Below are 19,849 nucleotides of genomic sequence, written 5' to 3' on the forward strand. Positions count from 1 at the left end.
CACTCGAACACCGAAACTTGCTTTTATCAATGAAAATTTTGATTCCTTTGAAAAAGTTGGAGTCGTCACTTATTTTAGTTTATTTTTTAAAAGAGAGAGAAAAAAAAGCACTCTTTATTTAGAAAAGATATGTCTATAAAGATCAAGTCTAAATTCGGGGGTTAGAATACTTATTGGAAGGTACGCTGATAAGTCATAACACCTCTCTAAGCTTGTATATCTACGATCTCTACTAAATGAATGAAAGGAACTGGGACAATTAATTAATTGATCATGGATACCGAGAAAAAGAATATAAATGTATAAGTCATAGTAAAAATCAAATTATAAGAATAGACAAAAAAAAAAAAAAAATACTAATCGATTTATTATTATTTTTTTATTATTTCAAATGTCACGATGTAATTTAAAGAAATTTTAAAATGTCATGATGTAATTTTAAGAAATTTTAAAAGAATTTATTTGCATTTAAACAAAAATAATTTTGAGTTAGTGCTTTCAATCTATTTATTTTTTAAAAAAGTTTCAATTTATTTTCGATAAATGATTTGATTCAATTTCATTTATATTCAATTTTCAAGAAAGTCATTTATGTTTGTTATTATTAAATGCAATTTTATTAAAAGAGAAAAAAGAATTTGATTTTATTTACAGTTAACATACTTGATTATTTAATATTGAAGCTTGTGATAGATTTTTCATTTTTTTTTGTTTGCATATAACTTTGCTAAAATGGAATGATGTTTTATTTGAATGAAAATATTTTAAAATTTGCTCACCTTATGGTGTAAAAATAAAGCTTTCCCAAAATAAGATAAAAATAATTTGCTTTGTGACTTACGGGCTATGTTTGGTTTCTAGAAAATTTGAAGGAAAATGTAAAGAAAATAAAATAGAGAAAAAAAAGTATAAAAGAAAAAATGAAGAAAAATAAAAAATAAATCCAAAGTCTATAAATTATTTTTATTTTTTCTACTTCAAACTCATTTAACTTATTTTAATATTAAATAATTTGAAAATATATAATTTTTTAACTAGTTTTAATCATATTTTATTTTCTTTATATTTTTTTTATAAAATAATTAAATATGAGAAGATCATTTTTCTTAACAGTTTTTTTCTTTTCTGAGTACTTTTTGAGAACCAAACATAGCATGATAGATCAACATTAACCTATTTTCTAATTAGTTTGAAGTAATTGGGCAAATTGTCAAAATTTTAGTGTCTTAAGCCTTGTTTGTTACTGTTTTTTTAGAACAAAAAATAGAAAAATATGTTTGATAAGTAGAAAATAAAAAATAATTTTTTATTCTTAAAAAAATAAAAAATAATTTTTTTTATAATTTGTTTTAAATTGTTTTCCTTATTTTTAAAAATAATGAGACATATATAAAAAATAACTAAAAATAAAGTATCATATATAAAATTTATTTTTAAAAAATATTTAGAAATACAGAAAATAAGTTGAAAATACTCCAAATTTCAAAACAGACTTTTATTTTGAAAAACATTAAAGAAAGTGTTTTTTTAGAATAATTTTTGAAATAGTTGGAAATAACCCCTTACTCTTATTGTTAAGGAAAAAGGAGAAAAAAAAATATTTTTAAGAAGAAAATGTTACTGGTGGAAATACCAAAAAAGAAATACAGAATTAAAATTACAAGGGTGAGCTATGATAATAAAATTTTGTTTAAAAAAATTTTAATATAAAAAATAGTTTTATCCACTCATTCATGATGAATGTATTTTACATATGAAAATTAAAGTGTATTTCTAGTTTTTTTAATATTTAAAACACTTTTTAAAATCACTCTCCAATGCACCTCTTACTTTTATCTACTTATTTAAAAAAATTCAAATATAAAAAATATTTTTATCCCAATATAAAAAATTGTTTTATAGTGTATTTTCAAATGTTTTTAAAAACACTTTATAAAAAATATCTTAAATATGTTATTCAATCTGATTTCTAAACAATTTTTTAAACCTTTTGTTTTAAAAATTTGTCAAATATGTTTTTAAAATTAAAAAAACTTGTTTTAAAAAACAGTTTTCAAATACATCATAAAATTTTATTCTTCCATGTTGAAAAGTTGCCGGTAAAAATACAAAGAAAAAAGGAATGATAATTTGAAGCTTTATTATGTAACTCATGTTATTTAAGGGTTATCCAATTAAAGGGGTTATTGAAAATCTAATTTTGGAAATTTAAACTTCTGTCTTTTTGTTTATTTTAATAAAAATATCTTTATTATTTTTTTATAAAAATGCTATTTCTTTTAAAATTTACATGCAAATACTTAAAATGGTAAAAGACATATAAAAAATATGGTATTTTTTAAGTAAAAACATGAAAAATGTTAAATTAATAAATTTAAGGATTATTATTATTATTATTTTTAATAATCGAGAAACCTTTTACAGTCAAGTCCTTATGACTCTTTATGGAGACCTAAACCTCAAGGTGCTAATTACACCACAACACCCAGCATTGAGTAAATTTAGGATATTATCAGTGGTAGGATTAGAACCCTCGATCATGTACCACTTACTAAGACCACACTTCACCAATCAGGTAAATTTGAGGATTACTTACTAAGACCACACTTTACCAATCGGGTAAATTTGAAGATGATTTTATCGTTTTAACTAATTAATTATATTTTTTTAGTAAAAATAAAAGTAATTATTACCATATTAAAGTTTAATTTATAAATTCCAAATACAACTTAGAATCGGAGGACTTTCCGGGATTTGCTATCATTATTAGGTAACCACATAGCCTATATGATTACCAGTTAATACAAGATCTGAACTCTGAAGTGAACAAAAGTGAAAAAAACAAAGCGAAAGGAGACAAAAAGGGAAACAAGAGAGAGGAGAGAGTCTGAACGTCTCGAGTGTTAAAATAGTGAATAGATTGAAAAATTAAAGAAACCCAATCCAAATCTATCCATCCATCCACGCAGTTGATGCGGTTTCCTGTGTTGTCCATTTCTTTCAATGTGATTGCGAGTGAAAATGAGGTGAAGAGGAGGAGCAAGTGTAGATCTGAAGCACAAGGAAAGAAACAAAGAGAGGACAATGGGGGTATTGGGAGAATCATGGTGCTTCTGCAAAGGCGCTGGCAAGTCTGAGCGGATGAAGGCCAACATTTTCACTGCCAAAGGCCCCGCCATGGCCACCATTTCCTCCTCCTCCTCCGCCACCGGCTTCCTCATCCATCGCAACCTCCTCCTCACCACTCACGTCAACCTCCCCTCCCTCGCCGCCGCCGAGGCCTCCGAGATCCGCCTCCAGGACGGCGTCCCCGCCACCCTCTTCCCTCACAGGTTTCACTTTCTCCTTCTCCTTCTTTAACATTTACATTTTTCTTTTCTTTTCTCGCCAACCAAACATGAGAATGCGCGTTTTAGGCATAGATTTCGATTTCACGAAATCATTTATTTGGATTTGGAGCTGTCAATGCCATTACACATTTTAACACTTCTTTCTTTCCACCTTTCTGACAAGAGAGAGTGCACATTTTAGATGGGTTTCTGAGTCTTAATTGATGCACAGGGGCTGCATTTATTCTTGCATCTCACCAGGTTTAGATGTGATTTTATCTTAGTGGGCAAATAAATTATACAAGGCCTATTTGGAAAAGGGGCGGAACAAGTATTCAGGATTGTACAAGGCATTGGGTACGCCAAGCTACCAACACTAAACAAAAACAAACCCCAATTAAGCTAAGTCTAAGGTATCTACAAAATCTGACAAGGAATTAACATTATCTCTCGCTGTGCTGAATCCCCTAAATGATGAAGTTTTAAGGAAAATTTTAGGTATTGTGCTTTAGTACAAGGTATTGATGTTGAATTCAGAAGGAGGTATGTTCGGTTGGATTTTTTAATATAAGGGCTTTGTGGGGAAGTGTTGGTGACAGAATTAATGGCTGCCGGTTGTATAAGAGGAAGTTATTTACTATGTCAATTAGTATAATTGAAGATCAATTGACAACTACATGCTTTGATGTCTCAGAGACAAGACCATTAGGTTTCCGACTGAGTTTCAGACATATGCGTCAACCTGGTGAACACATCTATGTTTTAGGATTACTGGAATCTTGATTCACAACAATCTACAAGTCTGTACTATTACAGCACAGGCTACATAATTTATTCTATTCAGTCAAAGAGGGACATTTGTTGAACTTCATAACCCATGTGGCTTATTGGAGTGTATGATATGCACTGTGTGCCAAAATCCTTTGAGCTTAAGCTTTTTGGGGAAATTGGTTGTCTAACTTGGTATTAAAGCCTTGTATGGCTTTGGCAGGAAGTCATGTGTTCGAACCTCACCGCATATTTATTTCCCTACTTTATTATGCCCCTATGTGAACCCCTATTTTTACCTTGTAGTGAGAGAGGGTGTTGGAGTGCACAATATACATTGTGGTTGTCTAACACAGCTAAATCAAATGAGATTCTGATATTAACTGTTTTCTAATTCAGATATGTAGAGTCTGCAGGTTCAGGTACCACTAGTAATGAAAAATTAGAAACTTTTACTTAAATAAGTGTCTGTTGCACTTGTGGTGTGGCAGGTATACTATGTGTACTTGGGTATGCCCCTTTGGCATGTTTGTTATCTTGCTGAAATAGAAAAGAACAGAGGGGCTTTATCATTGTAAAAAACCCTAGGCTACTAATGGGAAAATTTTTAAATTTTTCTGGAAACCAAAACAACATTCAACCATAAGATGATAAATTGGTTTCCTTCTATTTTCCCTGGTTCTTTCAACAGCCAAAAAATTGCTTCTTTTTTGAAGTAGAGTTGTTTTCATTTATTTGACTGCAAGTGAATATAAATATGGCAATTGTGCCTTTTTAGTTACATTTAAGTGAATTTGGTCAAGATGTATATGAATTATGCCAGTATGGAATTTTTTTTGCTTGATCAATTAGACAAGGTGTTTTTCATCCCTAAAATTAAGGCTTTGAATGCTGATAGTTCAGATATCTGAGCATCATAAAGGAAATTGATTAATTCCTTGGGATTTTATGTTATTTTTAAATTTTAGATTCTTATCCTCATTGTACATTATCCCCTTGGACATTTTCCATGCTGAGAAATTGACCTGCATGTATACCTGGATTTTTATTTATTTATTTATTTTATCAGTAAATGAGATTTGTATTAAAAAGAGCCAAATAGGAAGCGCCAAAGTACACACGATGTATATAATGACTGCCAAAAAGTGCCAAAAAAAAAAAAAATAGAAAACAAAAAGCTAGTCCCTCCCTCAAACCGATCCCAACCAATCAATGAAATCAACTATGGACATCAATCTTTCACCTATAAACATTTTGGTCCAAGTTAACAAGTTACACAAAAACAAGAATTTCAGCCTTTGAATTGAGAGCTTCACTTTCTCAAAAGATCTTCTATTTCTCTCTTTCCAAATTGTCCAAAAGAGGCATAAAGGTGTTGTCTTCCAAACTTTTTTCCGCTTTCTTCCAACAAATGAACCATGTCAACCTAACAAAATCTCTCTAATAGTAGATTGCATCGCCCAATAAACTTTGAAAAGAAAGAATAATAGCTCCCACAACACCCTTGCCTTGCCACAATGCAAAAGGATGTGGTCAATTGACTCCTCATGAGACAGACATAGGAAATAACGATTAGCCAAAGACCACCCCTCCTTTGAAGTTGGTCAAGAGTTAAAGCTTTTCCCCAAGTCACCTCCCATGCAAAAAAGCTTGCCTTAGGTTGAACCCACGCATTCCACACAACACTAGTTGGGAACTGCACTGCACCTCCTGTCTCTAGGCTAGCATAAAGTGATTTAACAGAGAAAATCTCACTCTTTGTTTCAACCCAACACACCTTATCCTCTTTGTCCTCATCTACCACTTTAACTTGAAGTCTTGCCAAAAAGCGTTCCACAATGACAATCTCCCAATCATTTAGAGGCCTCGGGAAGTTAGGATTCCAGCCACCCCTCTCATTAGAGTGCTGCCACAACTTCGCCACCCAAGCTTCTTTAGATCTAGAAAGGGCAAATAAGGAAGGAAAAGAAACATTTAACGGCTCATTCCCGCACCATTTATCTTTCCAAAACTTTATTCTTCTTCCATTGCCCACCGAAAAGGACAATCTACAACTAACTAAATCCCACAACTTCCCTATGGATTTCCATAACCCAACACCATAGTCACCTCTTGCTTCTTTAGAGCACCCACCCCCTTCCACTTCCCCGTATTTACCACAAATGATTTGTCTCCAAAAGGCCTCCCTTTTTGAAGCAAAATGCCAATTCCACTTACAAAGGAGGGCCTTGTTAAGCGAGTGAAGGCGTATAACACCTAGGCCCCCCTTCGTTCTGTTAGAGCAAACGGTATCCCACTTCACCAAATGAGGCTTACTTTCAAAGGTCCTGCCTCCCCAAAGGAAGTCCCTTTGAATTTTTTCCAACCTTAACTGCACAATCCTCGGCATCCAAAAAAGAGACAAAAACTAGATTCTAGGGGGTTGTAATATAGTAGTCCCTGGCTTTTAATATAGTTGGTTGATAAAGCATGGCATATGCTTATTGATTCTAGGGGGTTACTAGGTTCTAACTTCTGATGGTGATGTGTCCTTTTCTACTACTCCACTCCACTCAAAAATATTTTGCTTAGAGCTCCAATGTCCAGTATTCCTATATGCATTTTTTTTTCCCATTTTTTTTTTTGGGTCTCTCTATACATGGTTAGCTATTTTGTTCTTGCTAGTTAAAAGATGAATTTAATGTTTTTACTTATCATTTATCAATAGGACAAATATATTTAACATTGACAGGCATGTTAATATGGTAAAAAAATGTTCTAGATGTGAATACAAATGTAGTCTGGGTTTGGATTGCTCAATTATTAGTTTGGCAAAATTGGTGAAGCGCCATGAAAACATAACTAAAAATGGGAAAATAAAAGCAACAGTAAAATCTCCTCTCCCATTTTGTGACAGGTGAAGTTGTTGATTGGAATGGAATTATGAGGAATTTGGATGGAAATTTGTGATGTATTGATTCCTGCTGAGAAGTCAGTGGAATTGGATCTGAAGGAATTCAAATCTAATAATTCAAGACTAAACTTTACTAATTTGATCCCAAGCTTTTTTGTTATTTATTTTTAGTTTTCATACATTGAAGGGAAAAGCTATTCCTTCAGACTCAACAAGAGAAAGGAATTTATATTTATTTTCCTTTCTTTCCTTTGCTTGGTTAAGTTTCTTCCTCTCTATTCCAGTTTGCAAATGGAGTAAATGGAAAGCATTCTCTCTAGGACTGACTTGACTGCAGCTTCATTTATTTCCTTGATAAGGGACTGGAGTGTTGTTAAAGGAACAATAAAAGACAGAAGAATGAGGAATCCCTAAAACAAAGGGAAATGACAAAAGCCAGAAAAGGAAAAACTTAACAAACAAAAAGTGTGATATGTAACAGAGTCTGACAGCAAAATCTCTCCAATCAGTGCTCAACTGCTGCAAGACTAAAACAGAAGGAATATTTGCCTCTGTTTCTCTCCACACAGTAATAAAGTGGTTTATGTTATTTATTTGGTATCTGTTGCAAGGTGGACATAAATACGATAATCCAAAGTATTATTGGCATTTTTAGAATCTTCCTTGGCCTTCTTTCATGTGCAAGAATAATTGTTAGTGTCATACCTTTATATACATACATACATATATATATATATATATATATATCACACACAACAGAGAGATATATGGGGCACCTTACTTTGCCTTAGGCTAGGCACCTTTAAAAAGACACCACTGTAAGCCCAAAGGGTGCAACTTTTGGGCAAAGTCCAAGGTGCAATTGTTTTAAACCTTGTTTTTTGTCTTTCCATTCCATGAAAGGTTGGAGAAAGCCATGGTTTCAGGTGATGCTTCTTCTTTTGTTCAGTTTTTTTCATGAAATTATCTTAAAATTTTTTCTTCTAAACTGTTTACTGAAACAGCTTTGTTTATTTATTTTTGGGTAAGGTTTCTATATATGGTCTTTTTATCTCAAAAGCCTTTGTTCTTACTTTGACATTACATAGTGTTGTATATTTGTCTAATGCCTGGTTGATCTTTAATAATACTCTGCTTTCTATTTTAATTATAATATTATTGAGCATTAGGTTAATTCTAGATATTTATTAATGCTCTATGTTAACATTGTTTTGGCAATTTTATGTACTTGTTTTATGAACTAGTACACGAAAGTGTATACCATAATTCTTCTGTCTATCAATAACTGCATGCATTGCATGATGGATGTGAAGAAGTAGGCCATTATCTCGGCAATAATGAACCAAGCTAGTATTTGCAGTGAATCCCCCTGTTAAGTAGTCATGCATTGTGATAGGAACTCCCAATTCTCTAGCAAATATAGCCCTTTTGATAATTTCTTCAATATCATTTTTATCCTTTTGAGTTTAGTGCATAATTGCAAATCCTGATATTATATATATATGGAATGATAAATGTATTGGTTGTGCCACCGCTTTATTCAGGCATGCACCTTGAGCTGCACCTGGTGACTTGGCTCTAGGAAACCTTTGCCCTATGTATGTGTCTCCCTTTCTCATGTCATAACTATGGGTACAATTAGATCTATGAAATGAGTCCAGAGAACTTCTGTTTTTGTAGTGTTTGCAGCAAATTCCTATCCACTATTTGCCAATCTCTCAGTAACAAATCCTTAAAAAGAGTTGTTTCCTTTCATATGTGCCACTACTTTTGATTAGTAGATTGGCTATTAAATGCCCCAGCATCTGCAATAATGCAATAGAGGCCCTTCACAGATGGTAGATAGTCCTGATAGAGGAGGCCCTATGCCCTAAAGGAAAATTGTTATTGCTTTTTTTTTTTTCTCTTTTGGAAAGAGACTGAAATATCTGATGGGAGTGTTTTGGAAGAGAATTCAATAGCTAGTGTTCAAATGGCTTCTCAGATTTTAGGAGGCTTTTCTTAGGCTGTGTTTTTATAATGTTTGGTTTGTTGTTGTATATAGTTGGTGATTGGTCTTTTTGCTTGTGTGCCTTAGTAGTTTTTGTCTTGCTAGAATGCTGTCTCCTTCCCCCATGTATTTCTTTACCAAATTTCTACTTATCATAACACATGCCTTATCACCTTATACATTCTGTTCAGACTTTTAAGGTAATGAAAGATGTGTAGACTTTCCTCTAGAATGGGCTACAGTCCATTGAAGACTATTCACTGGAATGGATTTTCTCATGTCTTTCATCTTGTTGCAGGTTTTTCATCACCAGCTCTGTTCTTGATCTTACAATAGTTGGTTTAGATACTGTGGATGGAGACTCGAATGCCCAGGGTCAGCAGCCTCACTACTTGAAGACCTGTTCTAAACCAAATCTGGATCTGGGCAGTGTGGTTTACCTCTTGGGTTACACAGAGAAAAAGGAATTAACAGTTGGTGAAGGAAAAGTAGTGATTGCCACTGACAATCTCATAAAAATGTCAACTGATGGAGTAACTTGGAGTCCTGGGTCTGCTGGTTTCGATGCACAAGGCAATCTTGCATTCATGATTTGCGATCCTATGAAACTAGCTACATCGCCAAACACCAAATCCTCCTCAACTTCATCGTCATCTTCATCATCATGGAAGAAAGATCTTCCCATGCAATTTGGCATCCCCATTCCCATCATCTGTGATTGGTTAAACCAGCATTGGGAGGGTAGTCTTGACGAACTCAACAAACCCAAGTTACCACTTATTCGATTGATGTCCACTGGTCAGAAGAGTGAGCATTCTTGTACTTCCTTCACCATGCGGCGAGTCTTCAAATCAACTGATGCAGACAATGATGGAACCCCATCATCATCAAATATAATCTCAAAAACTAGAGATCAACATGGGCCTGCTACCTGTTCCACTGCTGCAAACACATTTGAAGAGGTGGTCCATACAACTGATCCCCATGCTACCCATCTGCAGGGAATCCCAACTCCTGAAATATATGAATCACCAAAGTTGACTGCAATCCCTGTCCGGATGAAGGAAAGTTCCCAAATCCAGCTTTTGGATATTAATTTTCCTCCACAGGTGGCCAAAGCTACTGTCCCACAGATTGCCAAACCGCTGCCATCAAACTCGGATGAGAATCATGTGAGGGGACTTTCTCTAGATGATGGATTGCAAGAAAAGCAGTTTGAGAACAGAGATATGGCCAGGTCTGATGCAGATGCTGAGATTGCATCAACTGGTTCAGTAAATGTGGCCCATAGTGAGGTCCAGTCCAGTTCATCCCCCGTAGAGATCTCGGAGTTGCAGAATGGGTATAGCAGTGAAGGAGAGACCATGTACTCTGCAGAAACTGCTGAGAGCCGAAACTATACAAGTCCTAGGGAGGGAAGGTTTCAACAGGTGGGAAGGAGTCAAAGCTGTGTGAGTTATAACAGATGGGGAACTGGGCAGAGGAATCCCATGACTCGCAGGGCATATCTAGAACAGCAGAGGAGCTTCATCCAAGGGAGAAAGATGCATTCACAAGGGGCAACTTCTCAAAGGAGTAATGATTACTTCGGCCCAACTGTCTCCTCAATCATGAAGAAGCGAAACAACAACTCGGAGCAGCCAAGCAAGCCCCGGCAAAGTGCAGTTCATTCTTCTCCACGATGGATGTTCTGATTAGAGACCAACAGTGACAACCTCGTGTACCTTTTTGGTGGCTTCAATTCATGCCCATTTGATTCCATATACCTATGCTGTAACTAATTTATTGACTACATATGCTATCTTAAGATTAATAAAGATGAAATCAGTCCAATCAATGTAGCCTTGCTGAGCATTTCAAGTAATTTCTCATCTCTCTATTCCGGGTTGGGCTTATAAGTGGCGTCGTCATGAACAAACCTGAAGTTAAAATAACTCCTAAGAAGATTCAAAAAGTGATATCGAACGACCCCTCAGAATAAGGTTGGATGACAATGTGCAACTGATGACATAATCCGTCAAGGTAGCTTAGTAGGTTAGGGTAAACATTGAGAAGTGTGATCCCAAATAAGTGACATATCATCCTGAATTCTGTCATTGATAATACCTTGAATTTACTTAATACTAGTTGTTACATGACAATTAGTATTCCAAACTTTAGATCCTCATAAAAAGTTTTAAGAGCTTGGCAATAAAAGATTCCTTTCGAAAAATAAAATAAAAACCGTATAAAAATGTAAAACTGGATACTATGAGTAATGGGGTTGCTGTTGGCAATTCATTTAGATTAGGGGATATTGATAAGGATATAAAATACCATTTGTACTTGTGGACTCACATCTTTCATTTTTCATCCCACCACTTATAGTTGAACTCATTAATATTAGACATTAATGAAAATATCGTTAATTATAGATATATCGGTACTTCGATTTTACGGATATATCGAATACACATCGACGAATATTTTGATATAAGATATTTATTGATTTAAGTTTAATTAAAACTTATAAAAATATAAGAAAAAACTATTAGATATTTTAAAAATGTAGATATTTTAAAATTGTTTTATTGAAAAAATTGATATATATATATATATATATATATATATATATATATATATATATATATATATATATATATATATTTGATATAATTTATCATATTTGATAATAATATATATGCATCAATAAAAAATGTAAATTATATAAATGTATATTGATTATTAAATTATATTAAATATTATTCGATAATAATATTATGATATTTGATTATAATGTCTAATTTTAAAATATATTTAATATTAAAATTACGATATATTTAATTGAATGATATTAATTGATATAAAATAAATGATGATATATGTAAAAAAATTTAATATTTAATTAATATATTAATGATTTTAAAAAAATTATGAAGAAAATTATAATGATAATTTTTATATTTTTGATAATCAATTAAATGAAATTTTTTTATTTAATTTTAAAATAATTATAATTTATTTATTTTTCAAAATATTCTTTTAATATTTTATTTATATAATAACCTTCAATCTATATACATTTGGTGCATTATATTCATAAAAGGGCTAAGTTTGTCCCAGTCGTAAGTGAAGGTGCAGATGGAATGTTTTTGAGTCCCCAGAAAAGAAAATTGTAGCATTTTTTTTACTTTGACCCATGCCCCACGTTGCCCGTGTGCCAGCCTGCTTTGACTCTTTGACCGCCCAAAATTTCGGCCAATATCGTCGAAAAATCGGTAAAATACCGATGAATACCAAAAAATCGGTGATAAATGCCGATATTTTTAGAAATTTCACCTCATGGAAACTTCGGTAGCCCGTTTTGTGTCAGTGAGCCCCGATACGCGATATATCAACGAAATATCATCAATATATATCGAAACTTTCATCCATGATATTAAAAATAAACATTTTGTTTTATTTTTGAGGAAAATTTACGGTGATCACCTATTTTAATTATTTTTAAAGAAAAACTGTAATAAAAATAAATAAATTAAAATCCTTTGTGATTCTTAAAATAAAAAGTGAGCTAATTTGGGATCATGCGAATTGAATGGGAAGGTCCAAGGATATCCCTCTATTCCTAAGTTCAACTCAATCTCTACCATTGAGTTGGAAAAAAAGTGATTTTTAACGGACCATTTAACAAATAAAGAAGCAAAAATAACATTCTAGATACATATTCTAAATAAGATAGCATGATCTACAATAGCATATGCAAGATGCATTCATATGATCGAGATCTAATGTCAAACCATGGATGAACTTATTTAGAGTGTGTCTGATAGTGATTTTAAGAAGTGTTTTTAACATTTTTTATACTTAAAAGATAAAAATTTTAAGTGTTAAAAAGAATATAAATACTTCCTAATATCATTACCAAACGTACCCTTATTTACTATAGAGATTTTTCAAACTTTCAAAACTTGGTACAAAATCTAAAATCATCAATTAATAGTTCAGGAGGCAGGTTTTAAAATGATAATAGTAATTGAATATGCAAGGAATATCCAAACCAATATTAGAGTGAAAATCTATGGTAGTCAGTTCATCAAAACGGATATATCAAATTCAATGTTGGTAGAAACAAGTGGAGATACAAAATGGGTCATGCTGGGTCAGCATGACCCAGTGTTTAATGGGCCTTTACAGGCCAATGTGTCGAGTAGGCATGATCCAATTGAAAACTGTGTTGTGTCATGTTGACCCATGCAAGTCAAATGGGTAGCCCAACATGACCCATGAGCCTATAGGCCAATCTTGTTGTGTTAATGGGTCATGTCGGTGGGTTGTGTCAGTGGATCGTTCTAGTAGGCCATTTTGGTGGGCCACCTTGCTTTGTTAATATTTAATTTATTTTTTCAAGTAATTCTATTTTCTTATAAACTTTTTATTATTAAGTGAAATTTTTTTTTGTTACTTTAAATATCTTAAATGATTACACCTGTTTTATATTTATCAAATTTGTAATTATAAAATTTGTAGAAATTAAAATTTTTGTTTTTAAAAATATATATAAAAAATTTATATTTGAATTTGTTGTTGATCATGATAATAATAAATTTTAAAAAATGTTGGAATAAAAAAAATTAAATATAGAAAATATAATCCTTTTATTGAATATTTCAACTAATTACATGAAAAAAAAAAAATGTGAGAATTGTGTTAGGATAGAATCTTTAAAAGTAAGATATGATGTAACAAAATTAAACTTGAATTTTCGCTTATCGATCCATTTTTTGCATTGATATTGATTTTAAATATTAATGTTTGTATCACTTTTATTGTATATGACTATGGTGTATTATGAGTTATAAGGAAGATTCAAGTCATGGGTTTTGTTGCAAGATTGATGAGTTGTTCACAACTAATTTATGAACTTAATAATCCATATGAGACTATAATATACTACCTCATAATTGGAGGAATGACTTGTTTTGGTTATCATGATGACTTTCTATGATGAGTGTTAATGTGTATAGTTATACATTGGACAAGAACTACAATAAATCATAACATGAGCTATCGGGTAGTTATGATTCATCAAACTACTATACTGCATGAACTCTCAACTTTAAGAGAATATTAAACATGTGCTAAAGTTAATATGATGCATTAACCCATGAGTGAAACTCTAATGTGATCATATATTGTTCCAAATTATGTCACTATTGATGGAAGCTAGTGACAACCAAGGATGAAAATATCAGTAATTACAGATAAATCGGTATTTTGATTTTACATAAATATCGAATATATCGAAAAAATATCGATGGATATTTTGACACAAAATATCAATGACTCAAAATTAATCAAAACTCATGAAAATGTAAGATAAAACTCTTAAAAATAAAATTAGAAATATAATAGATATTTTAAAATTATTTTATTGAAGAAATTAATATAATATAATTTATAATATTCAAGTTTATAACTTAAAAATATTATATATATATATATATATATATATATATATATTCAATGACATAAAAGGAATGATAATACATGTATAAGTATTTTTTTTTATTAAAATGTTAATAATTTTATTTATTAATTGATATTTATTTTGTATTTAGTTATTATACAAAATACATGATAATTAAAATTTATTTATTTATTTATAATAATTTGATTCTATGATATCTATATACACAAAAAAAATATGTATTAATTTATAAGCCTATATATATATATATAAAAGTATTAAGAAATATATTTTTATATATAATAATTTTAATGTTATTTGTGGCATGGCCTTCCCTCCTTCAAACGTTAGGTCTTGGGTTCAAACCCCTTCAACCATAACTTTTTAAAATTTAATTTTTTCCAATAGCAGCTTTGCTTTTGTGTGATGCATGCGTGTTAGTTGGGCAACTAGGTTAGATGTTGGCAGTTAGGTAGCTAGGCTAGATGACGAGATTAACGCAATTGGGCTAGATGACGGGCCCACAACAGCATGAAGTGTGCAGTGGACATTTTGGGCGATTCTTTTCGAAAAAATCGACAATTTATCTTCAATATTTCGGCGAAAAAATGTCTTCAATTTTGATTAAATGAAAAAAAAAAAAATTAGAGATTTATCGCCATATATCGACATATCATCGATATATTGATGATTTTTGGCAATTTTTTTTTCGAAATATTGTCTTCCCGATATATCACATCTCGATATCGTTTCTATGTCTCCCAATACACAATATATCCATGATATATCATTTACCAAAATTTTCGTACATGGTGGCAATAGGCATTCTCGATATAAAACATTATGATATATCATAAGATTAAGACAACGTGTCTTCTTGAGTGATCCTAATGACATGTGATCATAAAATTTGTGGTAATAATAATTCCTTAAGTAGAATTTGATGTATATTCTTGTGAACCAAAGTATGTCAGTTGATCACATAATAGAAAGATTTGTAACTCGAGAATTAGAGAAGTGATCTTGAGAGGATGATAACATTTACTTCATTAGATTGCAAACACTAATTCATGGGGAGTCTACATGCAATGAATAGTAGGTCACAAACCCAAACTTTACCTTGTTATAATATCATTGGATATTGGAGTGCAATCGATTCTTTTTGATGCAGTGTTGAGTTAATTTTAGAAATAGATTTTGAGGATGTCAATATTTTCCTATAGATCCCAATGATCCCCGCTTGAACTCTTATTTCATGTGACACATTTGTTTGAGGGATTTTGGATTTGTAATTCATAAGTGTGCAAAAGAGGGTTTTGGTAAAAATGCAAGATTGCACTATACTTTATGAATAGACTTTTTTGGATTGAGTTAATTAATTAATTAGAGACTAATAAGGCTAATTAATTAATTAAGACCCAAACTGGTTGGATTAGGTGACCCAAGTCTAAGTTGAGCTCAAGTTACTTAAACCCATAAGGAAACCCATAAATACCCTCTTAGGGGTTAGGTCTTCAGACTTTTTGCCATCGTCTTCGAGAGAGAGAGAGAGAGAGAGATAAAGAAAACCATAGCTACCCTCAAGAGAGAAAGAAAGCTCACCCTTATCTTATACCAAGATCCATGAAGGAAGAGATCAAGTGGAAGATCATTGGGTAGAGAAGATCAATAATGCCCACAACATCTTCTTTAGACTCAATTCAATCTAGGAACATCCAAATCACATGTATGAACTTACAATCTCTAGATCTATGTTTTATATTGGTTTTTAATGCTATGTTTCCATTGTACTTAGATCTAAAGAGTCTAGTAATAGTATGCATGCACCTTATATGATCTAAGGTCAAGGAATGGAATAATATGGGGTTTCTAACAAATTACATCACTATAGTTTAAGTACTTCCCCACTAGGTTGGCACTCACCCAACTATCAATCATATGCATCACTCAACCTTTAAAAATGAGTCACATTGGATATATTTCAAAGAAATGACCAAAATGAGAGTATATTTATAGAAAAATCATTAATGAGTGATTTACTTATTTATCCATGAAACTAGTCATTATATAGATGTAGAGAGAGGTAATTTAAACATTTGATATGAACAAAATAATAATAGTGAGTGATTTATTTATTTATCCTTTAAACTTGTTGTCGTATAGTTGTTGAGAGAGATAATTTAAACTTTTGACATGCAAAATAAAAATAATAATTGATTTACTTATTTATCCCTCAAACTAGTCACTATATAGTTGTTGGAAGGGGTGTTTATGATATTTGACATGAAAAGAGGAAAAAAGCAAAAAAAATGATATTTGGATAGGACAAGTGAGTTGACACGAGGCCGACATGATGAGTCATGCTCTTAGGATTAACACAACCCAAAGGATTGAGTCATGCCACTATAGTCTACTACAATAAGTGGGTTGGGCCGACCTAACTCGGTCTTTTGGCTTGTCAAGCCATAGACTAAATTAGGCAACTTCACTCATTTGACATCTCTATAAACATGCACCAAATTTGATTTTGAAATTTGTGATCCCAAAAAGGTAAAGTTAGGATTGTAAACTAACATTGGATTGAATGTTTAACATGATGTTGAATTAAATTGATATTGAATACAAGATATTGGAAATTTCAATAACATGCTCCTCTTGGTTATGCATTGTTTGAAGACATAATCATATTGTTCACATGCATGGGCATTAAAAGGGCCACATATGTTAGTATGCACTAATTCTAGACATTTTTTTACTCTATATCCTTTAGTAGTAAAAGAGCCTTCTAATCATTTTACCTTTTATATAGAAATCACAAACTAGAAAATCCTATGGGGTTAAAGGTTCCAATGACCCATACTTAACAAGTCTTTAGATCCTATTTAGATGGTGGGCTCATGTAAAATTCTCCTTGATGATGGCAAAAATGTTGATGAATTCTTCCTTGAACATGGCATACAAGGCCTAAAACCTTGCTCCCCTCCCCTCCAACTCATGCTCTATAGGGTTGAGGTTGTTATAGAAGACATGTTCAACCAACTTCATGTGAGGTGGTGCCCGATTCTTCTTCCCTATTTTTGAAAATTGCACACTTATCAAGTTAATAAGAACAACACACTTTTTGAGTCAAGGAAAAAATTGTAATAAGAATTAGCAATTTGTTAGACGATTGAGGTATGCTATTTTAATTGAAGATAAATGGGGGTGTAATTTTTGAAAACTACAAGGTGTGTTTTTAAGAAATGTGCTAAAAATTTACATACTTTTTCATCACAAGAGAATACTATAAGGAAACCAAGACATCTCTATTCCCAATTTTAAATATTTTAAGGTGTATGAAATCTATTCCTAAGGCTCTCTAGATCTAATGCATAAGAAAAACATGTCAATAAAAACTATAAACAAAATAGATCTAGAAAGTTCAAATATCATACCTATGATTTGAATGTTCTTAGATCAAATCCAATCCAATGAAGAAACTTTGTAGGCGTCATAAATCTCTTAGACCCAACAATCTTTTGTCTAATCACTCTTTGCATGGATCTTGACCTAAGAGAAGGGTTGTCTTTTTTTAAAGGGAAAGGCTAGGGTTTTCTCTCTAGAATCTCTAAAAAAAGAGTAAAAAACTGAAACCCTAAACTCTTAAGGAGGTTTATATATGTTTCCCTTTGGGTTTAAGTGACTTGAGCCCAACTGAAACTTAGGTCACTTAATCTACCTCACTTGGGTCTTATATAATTAATTAGTCATATTGGACTCCAATTAATTAATCAATCCAATCTAGAAAGACCATTCATATGATCTAGTGTAACCTTACATTTTTACTAATATGCCCTTATGCACACATATGAATTAGAAACCAAAAATACCTTTAAAATTATACCACAGTGAATCTAGAATTCGAATGAGGACCATTAGGACCCATAGGAAAATATTGGCTCTCTTACAATCCAATTTCAAAGTTGACCCAACATCTCATTACAAAAAGTCAATTATATTCCAATATCCTATATATATTACAACGAAATAGAATTCAAGTTCATCACCTACTATCTACTTCATGCAGACTCTTTATGAACTGGTGTCCATAATCTAATAAGATACATGCTATCAACCTCTTAAGATTATTTCTCTAATCTTTGAGTTACAAATCCTCCTATTATGTAATCAAAGGACATACTCTAGCTCATGAAGAGCATATGTCAAGTTCCATTAAAAAAAATTACTACGATACCACATATTTCATGATCACAAGTCTTTAGGATCATCCATGGGGACACATTTTCTTAATCTCTTGAGATATCATGGTGTCTCTATTAATAATACTTCTTATTACCAACCTTAATCAATAGTGACTTAATTTGTAGGAAATATATGATCACCTTAAAGTATCACTCATAGGTTAAAGCCTTTAATTAGGAGGCAATGCACTATAATCTCATATGGACTGCCTAAGTCCATGAACTAGCTTTGAATAATTCATTAATCTTGAAAGGAACCCATGACTTGAATTTTTTGTACAACTCCTAATGAACTCAAGTCATGTACAGTGCAAGTGATGCATGCATGAATGCTCAAATGAATATCAATGCAAATGATAGATAAGTGGAAACTCAAGTATAACATTATTATAATGTCTTACTTTTAAGAACTTTATCCAAACAAATACAATGCAATGTTTAGGGGATTCCCAAAGGTGCGCTATTTTAGACAATAAACTGTGGTGCGCCATTTAAGAACCATCTCAAGGCTACTAGAGCGCTAATTTGGGCACTAAAGCACTAATCAAGGTGCTTGAGTGTTGTCGTTGCAATTGCAAAATCGAGGAGTTTTTTGCATCTTTAGCCTCCATTCCATCGGAAAACTTACCTTTTTCCATTGGATTCTCCACCATGGATGTGTTGTGATGGTCCAAATTATTTCCATGCATCTCAAGGGTTACATAGATGAATAAAAGCTGAACTTTTACATTGGAAAAAAAAAATCATACACTTCTTCAAACTAGAGTTTACAACCCATCTACATAATTGAAAATGCATTTTACAATCAATCAAACTTCCCTTATGGGTTATACAACCCATCTATGAGATCAAAAGAAGATGATCACATCCATCTATAATCATGAAAAAAAAAAACTTCATGCATTCATCCCTTAGGGCCATGGAACGGATAAAATAACCATGCAAAATATAATTAACACAACATAGAATAGTTCTAGCATGCTAAATCCTAACCTAAGACTATGATACCAATTGTTGGGAATCCCTGGATCACTCCATTTTCAACCTTGAGGGTCACTTAGGATGCATGCTACTAGTTTTAAGACTCTCTAAATCTAATCATAGCCTAAAACCATGACAATAAAAACCATAAATAATATAAATCTTGAGAAAATAAAGATTATAGCTAAGATTTGGATGTTC

At 32.1% G+C, this 19,849-nt stretch overlaps 1 protein-coding gene across 1 annotated transcript; it reads left to right on the plus strand.

The window, feature by feature from the left end:
• Nucleotides 1-2,812: 2,812 nt before the first annotated feature.
• On the plus strand, nt 2,813-10,817 carry LOC100259020 (uncharacterized). The gene is made up of 2 exons (XM_010648130.3): nt 2,813-3,332; nt 9,279-10,817. The coding sequence occupies exons 1-2, from the start codon at nt 3,085-3,087 to the stop codon at nt 10,672-10,674; spliced, it is 1,644 nt and encodes a 547-aa protein (XP_010646432.2). The 5' UTR covers nt 2,813-3,084; the 3' UTR covers nt 10,675-10,817.
• The last annotated feature ends 9,032 nt before the right edge of the window (nt 10,818-19,849 follow it).

The sequence above is a fragment of the Vitis vinifera genome, chromosome 7 (genome assembly GCF_030704535.1).
Source record: "Vitis vinifera cultivar Pinot Noir 40024 chromosome 7, ASM3070453v1".
Classification (NCBI taxonomy): Eukaryota; Viridiplantae; Streptophyta; class Magnoliopsida; order Vitales; family Vitaceae; genus Vitis; species Vitis vinifera.

Coding starts and splice junctions, on each gene's coding strand:
- LOC100259020 (XM_010648130.3), top strand. CDS start 3,085: ATGGGGGTATTGGGAGAATCATGGTGCTTCTGCAAAGGCGCTGGCAAG. Junction 3,333..9,278: donor GCCACCCTCTTCCCTCACAG/GTTTCACTTTCT, acceptor ATCTTGTTGCAG/GTTTTTCATCACCAGCTCTG.